This window comes from Falco biarmicus, chromosome 2, assembly GCF_023638135.1.
Source record: "Falco biarmicus isolate bFalBia1 chromosome 2, bFalBia1.pri, whole genome shotgun sequence".
NCBI lineage: Eukaryota > Metazoa > Chordata > Aves > Falconiformes > Falconidae > Falco > Falco biarmicus.
In genome coordinates this window covers 12,563,375-12,577,456 of record NC_079289.1, presented here as the reverse complement: position 1 = coordinate 12,577,456, position 14,082 = coordinate 12,563,375, and the positions used below count along the sequence as shown (strand labels likewise).

The 14,082-nt window shown below is 50.0% G+C and overlaps 1 protein-coding gene across 2 annotated transcripts in view; it reads right to left on the bottom strand.

Annotated features, from left to right (window-relative positions):
• Positions 1–10,345: 10,345 nt before the first annotated feature.
• AMOTL1 (angiomotin like 1) overlaps positions 10,346–14,082 on the bottom strand; it is a 61,189-nt gene continuing 57,452 nt past the window's right edge. For both annotated transcript variants that reach the window (XM_056328924.1, XM_056328925.1), the window contains one exon: positions 10,346–13,341. In XM_056328924.1, the coding sequence (XP_056184899.1) occupies positions 13,238–13,341 (104 nt within the window). In that variant the 3' untranslated portion in view covers positions 10,346–13,237. The remainder of the gene's footprint in view (positions 13,342–14,082) is intronic.

Here is a 14,082-nt window from a genome sequence, read left to right as displayed (position 1 = left end):
ATGCTCCTGACAGCTTCCCCATGGAGAGCAGTGGCAGGGAAGCAGCTCCTGTTACCAAGATTTCCTGGGGCTGAGCCAGTCACCACACAGTCCAGGCATGGTGCATCCCCCAGTGTCATTGCAACAGCTTGGGCAGCTCAGCCACACAAGAAGCACAGCAGAAACCTTGGGGTCCGGTGTGGTGTAAGGTGGTAGCTGGGGGTATGCTTCAAGCTCGTGCAGTCTCAGATTTCATGTGCAACTTGATTCAGCATCTCTGGGCTTCTGTTCCTGCTATGTAACATACACATGGCAAAATAAGCTTGGGGACACACAGATGCTTTGCTGATGGGGACAGATCCATCCTTGAAGGAGATTACTTCCGACCCTCCTGGAGCTGGCTGGGGTGGCATATGGGGCGCCAAAGGAAATGAAACTGAAGATGCAGCGCAGCATCCCGAGGGCAGTCTGGTAATTCAGCATCTCTCCAACCTTCCCCAGTCACACTCTGACAGCAGGCAAGAGCATCCATCCAGCCCCTTTCCTGCAATCCGGAGATGCTAAGCCACTGCTTTCTCCTCTCTGTTGGTGTGCTCTGCATTGCTTCACTTGCCAGTTTAAACTAATTTTCTCTCGAATGTGGCTGTGCCATGTTTCCCCGCTTCATGGCTGTCTCCTCCAAAACCAGGAGGCTGCTGTTAGGTGCTTGATACTCCTGTGAGGGTACTTGGGTTTTCCAGGACACCACTGTGCTGATGGCTCAACATATATATATATACACATACACATACACATACACATACACACATATATATATATACATATGCCTACTAGTGCACATTGCCATTTTCCATGAATCCAGGTGTTTTGTCCTTATTAATTTCATCTCATTTCTACTATTCCACTCCACAGGGTTGTTCAGTTCCTCTAAAATGACAGTCAAATCCTTTTTTTTTTTTTAACAAGCGAAAACTATTACATGTTTATGTTACAACAAATTCATGAGCATATTATTTGTGCCACTGGCACTGGCAGAAATATTAAATGATCCTGAAGACTGATCTTTGAGGATTGCCAGGAGTTATCTCCCTGAAGCCTAAGAAAACCCTTACTGAGACAGAGCACTGGTATCTTGTATCTCCCTTAATTAATTTGCTACCCATCTCACAGTTTCCTTCCACCAGGTATTGTCTTCCCCATTTTAACTAATAATTTCACATGGAATGCAATAAAAAAAAGTGCTAAAGTCCAGAAAAATATGACTGAATGCCTCTCCTTTGCCTAGAAAATCAGTTATTCAGGACAGCTTGCAGAATTCTCTGGCAAGAATTTTGTTTGGCAGACCTACCATAAACAAGCGAAGCTGTAGTTGCCCAGGGCATCTTTCTTGACTTTCTTAAATTACTATTTTCCAGCACCGTTTCTAAACCACCATAGATTAATTTCAAATACTTGCTGCTGAACTTGCAATTCTATGGCCATTTCTTCCCTGCCTCTGGGGTGGACCTGGTCCAGTTCCTCCAATTTGCCTGCACCCAGCTCTTTGAGATTTCTTTCTCCTTTAGATGTGGTTGTTTCCATACCCTTGATGCACATCCATCTTCAGTTTGGCCTGAGGTTCAGCATCCTCTTCCTTCCCAAAGCCTGACACCAAACAGCCACCTCATTTGAGGGATGTAGTTCTAGTATCTTTAGACCCTGCCACACCCTGGGCATGCAGAAGCCACGTTTCTTTCTTCTTTTTTCATTTATGACTCATGAACATTTTGCTAGTTGTTCTAATTTCCTTTGCAAGATCTAACACAGCTTGACTTTGGCAATTTTCTTGTTACCCCTGCACTGCCTGACCTTTAGCATAAACCTCTCTTTGCTGGTTAATCCCTTTTTCCATCCATTGCAGGCTTGCGGTTATTCCTAATATTCTTTTTGTGGTAATTCTTCATCCAATTAAGGCTTTGGCCTTTCCCCTGAGAGGTTTCCTCTCTTGTCTGGGATTGCATTCCAGATTGCTGTAAGTTCAGTTGATTTCCCTGATTAATTCCCTTAATTTCTCAAAATTCCCCCTCTGAAAAAGTTAGCAGCAAGCTAACTACTTCTTTTTAATTTAAAGTGAAATACCATGAGGACATTCAATCCAAGATATTTTCTATGAGAAATCCCTTTATAATGTCCTTACTTCTTATCAAAGCCAACCTAAAAAGCCTTCCCTCCTATTGGATTAACGACACTTCAGTGAAGAAACCAGACTGTTGTGTCCAGGAGTAGCTACATCTTATCATTACTAGCAGCATGATGGGAAGTTAAGGTCTTCATTAAGGACTCCACTCCCATGCTTGTCAGTATCAGCTGTACGACAACGGCCCAGACATCCCTGTCCATACCCACATGACCCTAATGATCTAGAGGAAAGTGCCAGCACTACTCTCATTGAGCCTTCTGATGCACCCGTCCTCCATCCTATCACTGCTGACACCTACTAGGTACTTCCCAGCCAGGGCACTGGAGGATGTCATTCTTCTCTCCTGGGCTGGCACGCTCAGACCATGTTTCTGCAGAGCCACTATGACCTGCGCGAGCTCCTCTCCATCCCCGCTGCTGAGTCTGTGTCCCACTCATCAGGTCCCACACGCTTCCCCAGCCTGACCCAACTGTTTTCCTGATCTTGCAGACTTGCCCTGGAAGCTGCCATGAGAAACAGCTCGTTTGCTTGGTATAAAATCAGCCCCTTTTGGACATTTATTCTATTGACTTTCCCTTTCTTTCACTAGGTCTCAGCCAGATCTAAGCTCATTAGACCCTGCTTTACCTTAGGCCCCGAATTAAGGTGTCACTTGGAAGTGCCTGTAGGTAACTTGGTCGGTTGAAAACTAGGCTCCATCTTCAACCTCAAGGCTAAGGGTGACTCCTACCTAGATTCTTTCTCTATTCATCTTCTATCATCTATTGCCTCTTCACTGCTGTCATCTTGCGTAGCTTTGTAATCCTCCTAATCCACAGGAACAGGCATAATTTAAAAAAGGAGCTTTAAGGCTTATGCATCTTGGGAGACTGAATTCTTTGGGACCTAGGTACAAATGGGATGTCAAATAGCTACTCTACTGCTGCCACAAGTTAGCATCTGGTAGTAATTTAGGAGGAGCTCTACATGCTATCAACCTCTCTCCAGTGGTTTTCAGCACCATTATTGCAAAGCTCGGATAAATGACAGCAGTATCCTGAACCATTTCATCCTCTTCTCCGTATGTTGCTTTAGTACCGTCCAAGGACCCAGCCCTGCACCTTCTCTTATTTTGGCTTTCTGTCCTTAGACCATCTCCTGGATGTGTCTTGAAACCTGCCGGGACGTGCTCTGCCTCCACCGCAACACATGGTTCTCTTTACAGCTGCGTGGCACACTGCTAACTGGAGGCCCAAACAAACATGAAAATGACAGAGCTATTTGCTTTATTGGTCTGGAGGGAAAAGTTTAGAAGTGACTGGAGGGGTCCAACGGGGGTGTTTCACCAAGTGCTTTCCTGGTGGTTCCATGGGCTGGCACAGGGGGCACATGGAGCCGGTGGGGTGAGAAGGAGATTGCGAAGGGGATTATCCCAGCTGCTGGTAGTGCCCAGCGCCGGGGCAGCGGTGCCCTTCCATGCCACCTCTGCTGGGGTCAGGAGGGGCGAGCCGTGGGTCACAGGCTTTGCACATGATGGTAACACAGCACTGCCAGGGGGCTCTGGTGCCCCGGAGCTGGTCCCACCGGCAGACGCCCAGCTCGGGGCGATGCCAGAGCTGCTGTAGTGGGTTTGCTGGCAGGGCTGGGCACTGGGGAGGCTGCGGGGGGAGAAGCTTCTGTGAGGAGCTGATGCCAACAGGCTATCGGCCTGCCCGGCCGCTGGACACAGCTGGGCTTCATCAGTGACTGCGGCAGCGCCTCTGGGGGAGCCTATTGAGAGGGGAGGAAAAAAATCTGCACCAGCGGGAGCGAGGGGGGCCGGGAGGGGCGAGCAGCAGCGCCGCAGCCCCCCGGGGCAGGGCCGGGCCGGGCCGGGCCGGAGGAGGCCGGGGGGGCTCCGGGCGCCGCAGCAGAGGCTCCCCGGCAGCCCGCGGGGAAGGGCCGGGCAGGGCAGGGCAGGGCAGCCCCCGGCGGGGCAGGCTGTGCCCCTCAGCCCACGGAGCCCGCGGGGGAGCAGCTCCCCCCCGCAGCCCGGGGCAGGGGGTGCCCGCGGGGGGCTGTGACCCGCGGGGGCCGCGCTGGAGCCGGCTCCGGGCAGGGCCCGTGGCCCCGCGGGGAGGAGCCCGGGCCGGGGCCGGGCTGCGGGCAGGGCCGGTGCCCCCGGGGGGGCTGGAGCCGGCTGGGCCTGAGGGGCGGCTGCGCCCCGCGGGGGGCCCCGCGCTGGGGCCGGGCAGGGGGTGAGGACCCTCCCCCGGCGGGGCAGCAGCGGCCGGGACAGCCCGGGGTGCGCCCACCGCAGCCCCCGGCCCGGCTGGGGGCAGGGGCAGGGCGGCGGGGGCGGCACCAGGCCCGGCCGGGTTGACCCGCCAGCTGCTCCCGGGGCAGAGGGCACCCCGCACTCCAGCGAGCTGGGGGTGAGTCCAGGCGTTCAAGAAAGTCTTTTCTACTTAGGACTTCAAGTGCATTTTTCACATGGGAAAAATCTTGCTGCTGGTGAAAGATCCAAAGAGAAAGCCAATGTGTGCCGGGTGGAGGCTGCCAAGTACCGGTAGATGTTTGCTCTAAAGAGGTGTATGAAATTCCTCTGTAAAACCAAAATGAACCCCGTCTGTGGAACCTGTTTTGGGTCTGAACAGATCGACTGGATGATGAGGCAAGGAGGACTTATACACCTAGAGGCCATGTAATAAAATAGTTTTCAAATGTGCAACCCAGGTCCCACAAGCATGTCATCCCATTTCCTCCACAGAAACTCAAAGCCCTGTGCTTGGGTCAAGCTTTTTAGCAGGTAAGGCCGAAGTGTGAGCTGGCCTGGCCACAGCCACTGGCAACAGGGGAATAACAGACAGTTTTCCCCTAGCGTGGACATGCAGTACACTCCAGAATCAAGTTCTTCACCTTCAAACCCTTCTTTTGCCACCTGCGGTGAACAAACTTACTCTTATTCTTTTCTTATTTTTATTAATTTTTTATTCTCATTCTCATTCTTCATTCTTATTCTCACTAATTTTCTTGTTCCCTGTGGTGAACTGAATTTTTCTTATTCCTGTTCTTCTTGTTGTTCTTATTTTCTTGTTCCCGTTACAATTCCAGTTCTTATTCTTTTTCTCATTCCTATTTGTATTGTAGAATCACAGAATGGTTTGGGTTGGAAGGGACCTTTGAAGGTCATCTGGTCCAACCCTCCCTGCAATGAGCAGGGGCATCTTCAGTTAGATCAGATGGCTCCTATTCTTATTCCTATTCTTAGTCTTATTCCTCTTGCTCTTCCTCCACTATTGCTATTACTAGAATTGCTATCACTGTATCACTACTGATATTAGCATCATCATCACCGTTCCAGGCAGGAGCCACCCTTTGGATCAAAATCTGACAGTGCTGTGTGCTGCGCAAACACACACTGTCCATGACTCCCATCCCAGAGCCTTCCCCGTTTCACTGCCAGGGAAGAGCAGGCAGGACAGGGCAGCAGGGGCAAGCAGGTCCTGTGCTGCCCTGACACATGGGCAGACCCCTTGCCGACGGCTGGCTTTGCCCAGGAGCTGGCACGTGGCTGCTGGAGACCAGGGCTGGGGACCTGTTGGTGGCTGGGTACAAGGACGAGGGAGGCTGGTTGTGCAGCCCCAGCCAGGGTCAGGTGGGCCACGGGCAGAAGAGCCAGCGCACACAGCCAGCTGGGCAGGGCAACACGGTAAGTAGCTCACGGCATCTGAAAATAAAGGCTCGTCTATCTGAAAAAAGCCCTGTGGTGAGGGCGAGGCCTCGTTTAACACCTAAGTGAAAGGGCTCTTACTCCTGCACCAGATGTAGGCTTGGGGAACTTGTACAGTGGTCTAATTTTAAAAGCAGGGGTACCCTGAGCTGGTGTGCAGATACTACTACTACTACTACTACTACTAATACCAAGCTGTAAATAATAATTGTAATAGCAATAATTATTATTATCGTTGTTGCTGTTGTTGTTATTATTATTTACAGCTGGAGACTGTGCTTTTGGGCCACGACACATGGCCCCACTGTGCAAGGCATTGAGCAAACACCTAATGAAGGGGAGCCCTTTCCTCCCAGCTGTTCAACGTTAAAACTAAACCGGGAAATGTGGATAAATGGTGGCACACGAGGACCTCAATGACCGACTGGCCTTTCCCTGCCTGTTTCTGGCAGGGCTGAGTCAGAAAAAGACCCGAGAGGCAGCAGGGTGAGAGGGATGGAGCAGAGAGGTGGTGTGGGATAGGGACTGCAATGCTGAGCAGCAGCAGGATGGCTGAGCAGGATGGGGGACAAGGACATGTCCTCCCTGCAGGGAAACAGGGCATGGATGATGATGTGTCGCTGCGGAGGAGCAGGGCAGGGATGGGGACAGCCCACTGCAGCCCCTTTTGCTGACCCCACTCCCCCCGGCAGCAGCCGGCGGGTTGCTGCTGCCCTGGCCCAGACCTGGGTTTGTGCAGGCGCTGGCTCTGCCTCTCTAACCCGCTTCAGCCCCAGACCTCACTGGGCCAAACCCACACAATGTGGGCTCCCTACAGGCGTGGGGTGAGCGTGTCCTGCCTGTGGGCCCTTCTCCAGCCCCTGTGAGAGGTGGCCAGAGCCACACACCCTGTGGGTTCCCCATCCCTGCATCCTGCTTTGCCCAGCGGCAAGGAGGGGAGAGGCTTCCCACGGCTGGGGTCTGCACCTGGGCGACAGGCTGATCCTGCTCTTTGACAGTCCTGGGGCAACCGATTCCAGTGCTCCGTGGTCCCCAGGGGGTCACCAGGTCCCACCGCTGCTTTGATGGGCTCGGGGTATATAGACAGCGTAAGAGCAAAGACATGGTTGCCACCAGTCCTCCAATAAGAGCAGAAACCCACTGGATTTCATGCTTGGCCTGCTCATTTCTGGGTGTGCTATGAATTCAGATGGAATTCATCCCCTGAGCAGCTATTTTTTTGTGCACTAAATGGCAATGCAATTATAAGACTAAGCCTACCGGAACGGGCTGCCTTAAAAACGATCTGAATAACTGGGCCAGCTCCATCTCCTCACAGCCTTGTGACACTTTTCTTCCTCCCAGCGGGATTTCTCCCGCCTGGGTTGATCAAGTCCCAAACTAGGGACTGGCGGGGGGATGTCAGCTGCTGGCACGGTCCCCCATCCTCGCCTTGAGCCCAGCTGTCCCGTGGGAAGCTTCACATGCCTGGAGGGTCACCGGCTGCCCACCTCGCTTCTGCAGGGGCCTGAGGGTGCTACCAGGGTACGTGGGCGATGGGGGGCTGCGAATGGGGAGTCAGAGGCCACCAAGCAGCCAGGTAAGCCACCACCATGGCCAGGAGTGGGTATGATCTCCTAGGACAGATGGTGGCACTGCCATCCTCCAATTTTTAGCCTGATGATAGCTTTGTCGCTGCCTCTCCCAGTGGCACCTGGAAAACACGAGCTCCCATCCAGCAGTGAGCTTTGCTGTGGGTCCTCAGCTCCCCACAAGATAGGGAGGCCAATGTGGACCTGGATCTCATCTCTCATCGCTGCCCTGCTTTGCATCAAATTGGAGGGCACTGGCATAGGACCGAGGTTCAGGCTGCAGCAGGGCCATGCAGGGTTATTCCGGAAAGTATGTGCGCTGATATTTTATTCATCTGAATTTGAAGTGGTCGGTATGAAAGAAAATAGCTTGTGGGCTTTCATACCTCAAGTCAATGAATTCCTGGACCTTTTATAGCTCAGGAATGCCGGGCGCTCTCAGTTGGTTTTACAAGGCTGTGAAGCTGCAGCTTAAGGTCTGGATGAACATTAATCACGGCAGAGACAATGACAGCTGCTCATGCTTTACCCGGCTTTCAGGCGGGTACCGCACTTCTACACATTGAACACCGTCTTCCCCATTGCTTTGGTCTGCAGAGAGAGGGGGTTATTACCTTCAGCCTGTGGGAGCACTGGGTCCACTAGTTTTAGTACTGGGATTCAAGGGGTGGGTCCATGCCCAGCACGTAGGGGCAGTGCTAGCATGGGTTGCAGCTCAGCACTGGTCTCAGGCACATCCCTGCACTTTGCTTTCCCCCTAAGGCTGCCTTTTGAACAACACTCTTGCACCATGGGGGCAAGAAGGACTGTTTCCCAATTTCCATGATCTCTGGAGCAAGAGCTATAGACCTGCAAGAAAATGGGGTTTGGGATCCAGGTGCATTTAGTCTCTCAAGCCCCCACCACTGCAGGCTGATGACCAGGAGAGGCAGGCCAGCACAGACCCCCTCAAGTACCACCAACCCACCAGGGCTCTCCCACCCTTCCACTTTCTGGGTGAGCAGCTCCTCTCCCACAGGGTACCCAAAAAACTGACTAAGGGTGGTCCAGAAACACAGCAGGCGGCTCAGACCTAGCCCGGTTTGTTTGGCTGCATCCAGAGCCCAGGCTGGGGATCCTGACGGCAAGGAGACACCTGGCAGCATCCTCCCTGCTGGCAACGGATCTCTGCACTTTGCACGTTTCACTGCAGCACGCCTGCAGTCCATCACCAAGAGGTATTTCACGATGTGAGAAATCACAGCTTTTCCCCCCAAGAATGCACCTCGCTGCTGTCTGTACGTTTGCTCCTCTACAACAGAGGGAGGGCAGAGCCCTGAACACGGTAACAAACCAGAGCAGATGTTGCAGCTGTACGGCGTGCTGCATCCAAGCGGATGCTGAACAGGTCCCATCGTTTTGGGTGGGACTTGACTCGTGATTTTTGAATGCCTCTAAATGGCAGTTTTGTTAATATTTTTAGCCCCTCTGAGCTCTCTCCCTACACATGGCAAGTAAGGAGACCACTGCCCAGTATTTACTGCTGGCAGCATGCAGTGATCAGGGGTTTTAATGTTTGAACAAATTGACTCTGGAAGTTTGTTTCTTTGCATGTTTTTTCATGAGGTTAGTATGCAAAATGCACTTAACCAGGAGACAGCGTTGCAGTGATGTTCTTGTTTTTGCTGGAGCATCTGTGGTGAAGACACAACTCAAAAGTGGGATAAAACCGCTCCTTGTCATACCTGAACACAGCTGGCCACGTGGCTTTTCTCACCCTAATAGTGGTTTGTCCTCTGTTAGTTTCTTCTCTCCCATGGCCTTGAAAAACCAAGCTAAGCCCCAAGTTTTACTGTCAAATCTTGACTGGAAGAAAGCTGAAAAGCCACAATCACAACAATCACTGAATTTTTCTTCTTGATGGTAAAGAGCCAGGGCACAACAAATACTTCCAGCTGCTGTGTCTTGAAGATGGAATAATCAGATGGGTCAGGCTGACCTGTGCTTGCACAGGGAACATGAGGTGCTGGGATGTGCGTGAAGCAAACCGCTGCTCCAGTTTCTGCAAAACCCCTGGATCTTTGCTGACACAGCCCTGCCCAGGGCAGGCTGTTCTTTTAACGTGTGTGAGGACTTGGGGAGAGGAGGTTGGGACAGGCAGAGGAGAACCCAGAGGAGAGAGATGCCCTTAATGGCTTTCATGCCTTTCATGCCTGTAGCTCCCTGGGACCTGATTCAGGAATTTTCTAACAGACACTTTCAAGAGCATGTGACAGCCTGCTGAGCAAACCTCCCTTACTCAAAGCCAGACACTTGGGTAACTTTTGCTCCCCTCCCCCCGTTTATTTCACTTGCATAAGCAAACATACAAACAGTATTTCCACCGGGCCAGAGCATTCCCCTTGCCCACACAACAGCTTGAAACGGAATCTGATCTTTATTCCTTACTGAGGACGTTACAGTAATTAAAGAATATCTAGATCTACAAGGTGTTTAGGTATCTCGCTCACACTAATACAACACCTGTCAAATAAAGAAGCCCCTGGTCCTCAGCAACAACAACAACAAAATAATCAATGGGAGTGCTATGCTTAGCGGGAATACAGGGCTAAAGGATCTTCAGATCTTCACCGAAGTGTCTCATTAAGTTTCCACCCTCATTTCCTTCAGGTGAAGACAATCTCGCTAAAATCCTTCTGCTCCTGCTTGGCAAAACTCTCAGTTCGATGCTCTGCTTTGCAGGCCCACTGATTTCGTGCCCACATACACCTATCCGTGGCACCTGCTGTGGGGCCTTTCATTAACAGCTATGAAAAACAGAAGATAAAACCTTAAAGTCCCCGAGGTATCACTTCTTAGCCTTAGCACATCGTGTACAAAGCTTAGAGAACTGTTTAAAAAGTCCTTTCTTCTTGGGGACTGAATATAGTCACACTGGAAAAGTGAGAAAATAAACATGTTTATACATTTATTATATACAATATTAAGGCACAAGTTTAAACAGCAAAGAATAAGAAATCTTTGGCTGACCAACAGTATCAGTATTTGCTGTGGGTGACACATAACACTCTTCATTTTCCCCGCTATGTACAAATAACCCTCCAGCTGTACAACACTGTACACCAACTTCTCTATACAACCAACGACAATAAAAAATGACAGTACTTTACAACTAGTTACCAACATCACCTGGAATGGCTACAGCACGGTTTCCCAAAACACGGAACAGTTCAAAGAGCTGGGAAAACCAGCACAATGGAGTTGCGCCGCTCTGCTGAGAGGGGCTGATATATGGCAGTAGTACTCCACACAAGTCCTGCTAGTGCTTGGGCTGGGAGGAGACCCGCTGGTCCTCCAGGAAAACTAACATCTCTTGGGTTCAACACATTAGAGGAGAATGAACCTCTGGGTTTATTTGAGCTGTTGCCTACAACAAGAGTTGCCTACACCATAGTCTCTAACAAACAGTTTCCTGTATGTGACCATGAACCTGGTGCAGCATCAGTTGTAAACACACGTTTGGATACCAGAACCTGGAGGGACTGTGGTCTCCGTGAGGAGGAGGAAGAGTGCTGTACTCCAGCTGACTCGGAGAAGCTGAGCTGAACCACTACCAAACATAACTGAAAGCCACTTCACGCACGCTGATCCAACACTGTTTCAGCTGGATGCCTAGCTGTCTGCCTGTACACAAGTTACTAAACAGTTTCATCAAAAGTAATACAGTGGTAATAAAATGCTTAGGGATTTCCAAGCACCTGGGTATCCTTATTACTTGGAGAAAAACGACAAAATGAAACATTCACCATCACTTTACTTGTATTCCCTTCCTTTGTCTTCCTCCTGCCCTGCTCCTACCACAGACAACTGAGGAAGGGCCATGGAGGTGGGTCAGTGCTGATGCCACACTCAGGCCCAGCTTTTATGCAAACACTTAGAATGTTTAAATTAACTTTAGAGAAAAAAGTATTTTACATGGCATATATTAAGCTGCATAACATCTTACAAGGGTTTTACACATTTGGTTTCACAATACAAAGCTGCTAATACTTCAAAATACACAGTTCACTTGCCCGCACCACCTACCTACCACTACTTTGTTTAACAAGTGCAAAAATCAGAAAGAGGGTGACACCAACGTATGCCTAATTCTATGTACACACAAAAATAAGTGCATAGATTTAATATAGCAATTTTGTTTTTTAAAAAGGTTATCAGCTAGGCAGTACCAAGCACAAGGCTCCGGCCCCTGAAGGCTTTGAGGTTGCAAGGACTTCAGCTTTCAGCAAAAGCAGAATTTAAAGTGCCTGTGTGTTTTCACAATCGAGGGCTCTGATTTGATACCTACAGGCAGGGCTGATCTTGAGCCAGCCCTGAGCACACAATTACTTCCAGCACCCATCCCTTTTCCACTCTAGGCAGCTTCACCCCATCACCCTTTTTCCCAAAGCCAAGTTCTTCTTAGTGTCATTATTATGGTGCACCACAAGGTTCAGGAACTGCAAAACCAATACAAAATACCTCACAGAGGAAAATTTCCCTACCAGCATGCGCAATGTACGAAGCAAATGGTATGCCATGATTAACACAGCTGGTGAGCGGCTGTCTTACAGATGGTCACCACCTCTTACAGAAATCAGGGACTAAACTGAAAATGAGAAATGTTCCATCCTGGGTAAAACAAGGCGACAAGGAACTGCAGCTCAGCCCAGAAAACAGATAATGCTCATGTACTGCTTTGCAGTCAAACCCTTCCTGGCCTGATCCTACACCTCTTAATGCCCCGTCCCACGTCAGCTTGAATGGCAGGTTTGTATGCTCAAGGAAGGTAGGACTGGGCTGTAGGCACTGAAAATAAGGAAAAATCCTGTTCTTAACACAAACACGCCGATTCTTCCACTACTGTGAACCACTGCAGAGTAAGAGGCATCTTCTGACCTCACATGCAAACCCAGATTTAACTCCTCTGAAAACGCACCCACCCAACCCCCCTCTGAACAAGCTCCGTAGTGCACAGCCCTTCAGGGAGCTCGGGGATCCTCCCCTGACTTTCGCTCCTGAAATCTTCCCATCACTGCAAAAGGGGCTGCCTCAGCAGCGTCCTCCTCCCCCTTGCTACATTCATCCTCCACGGGAATTCCAGCTAACAACTGCTCCTACCAAAAAAAGAAGTCTCAGCAAGCTCTGAGGTTGCAAGGCATGAATATTTGCACCATAAATCCAGCTCCAAGAGCAACACTTGTCCAGCCAGGAAAAAGGCACCTGACCTGCCTGCCCAGGAAAACCACACCACACCACTTCAAACGAATACTTACAAGAACCTGCTGTGTATATCTATGGACCAATTATTCACTGAAATTAAGCAGTGAACACTTTTGAGAAATGAATTGGTACTGAGAAAGATGCAAGTTTCTCCGGGGTTATTCAAAACTCCCTCTGGCCTCAAAAGAGCTGGGATTTCGCTCCCTGTCCCAGCTGCAGAGAGGCAGGAAAACACAGTGGCAGTTGTGTACCCAGTCTGTAACTTTGCTGCTTTCTCTTTACACCAGAAAATGCAGTTTCCTTTTCCCTCAATGATCCCGTTCTCATGCCACCTTTCATTTTCAATGCCCCTTTCTGCTCAGGAAAGCCCAGATGTTCGTTTCGTCACTCCTCTTCAGCGCTCATGACTTCTCGCCTGGTCCGAAGTCTCAACATATTAGACTCAAGCTTTGTTTCAGGCATAAACTTTCTCCCTCTTTTTTCAAACTCTCAGGGTTAGTTTTTAAAGTTGGCACACCAAAGACCATCTTGGACCTGGGTGTATGCACACAAAACCCCAGAGATGCTGTCCTCTGCTCAGATGAGGACTTCCATCATGTCTGTATCTGGAAACTCGGGCTTGTGGAGCAAGCTGCTCACTCTGCCTTTGCTGTCGGGCGGCTTCCCATGGCTGGAGTTCTCTGCAATGGAAAGAAGGGAAAGCTGGTCTTCAGCTCCAATTCAACAGCAAATCGTTTGAAGCAAACATAAACCCATTTTGGGGGGGTGATGGTGGGGCACATCTTAACTGTATGTCCCACATACTGAAAGCCAAATTCGATCAGGAGGCTGAGAACATGAGAATGCTGAATTCCCTGCGCAATGACAGCAGGTGTGTTGGTGTGCACAGACCCCAAGGGCAGGCACAAAGACTGCATTTAAGAGATACAGACCAAAGTACCTCTTTAGCTGTGGCCCTAGAGAAACAGGCATTTGTGAAAGGTCTGTATCACTTTACCAAGTAACTACTCATCATCTGATCCACAGTAGCTCTCTGCATGCATACTCCTATTCTGCATCACGTACAAAATTTAGGAGTTTAAAACATCACAAAGGCAGTACACAAATAATCAGGTAGTTGTTTTAATGTAAACTGTATTACTTTGACAGTGGGATGGGAAATTACTCTGTAATTTTATCTTTGGCAGCATGAATAATTTCATTTGTGGACACTCTGCCTGCCACAGGCAAGCGGAGCTTTACATAACTTACTGAGCATGTAACTCTGCGAAGCCAGACCAGGCAGCCTGGGAAAGTTCTCTCCGTAAGATTTTAGTTTCCCTGAAGAACAACACTCCGCCCCCAAGACCTTACAAATTGTGAAGGCATCACCCTCCCCCATCAATACTGGGGTGTCTCTGGGGATCTGCTGACAGTCCCGG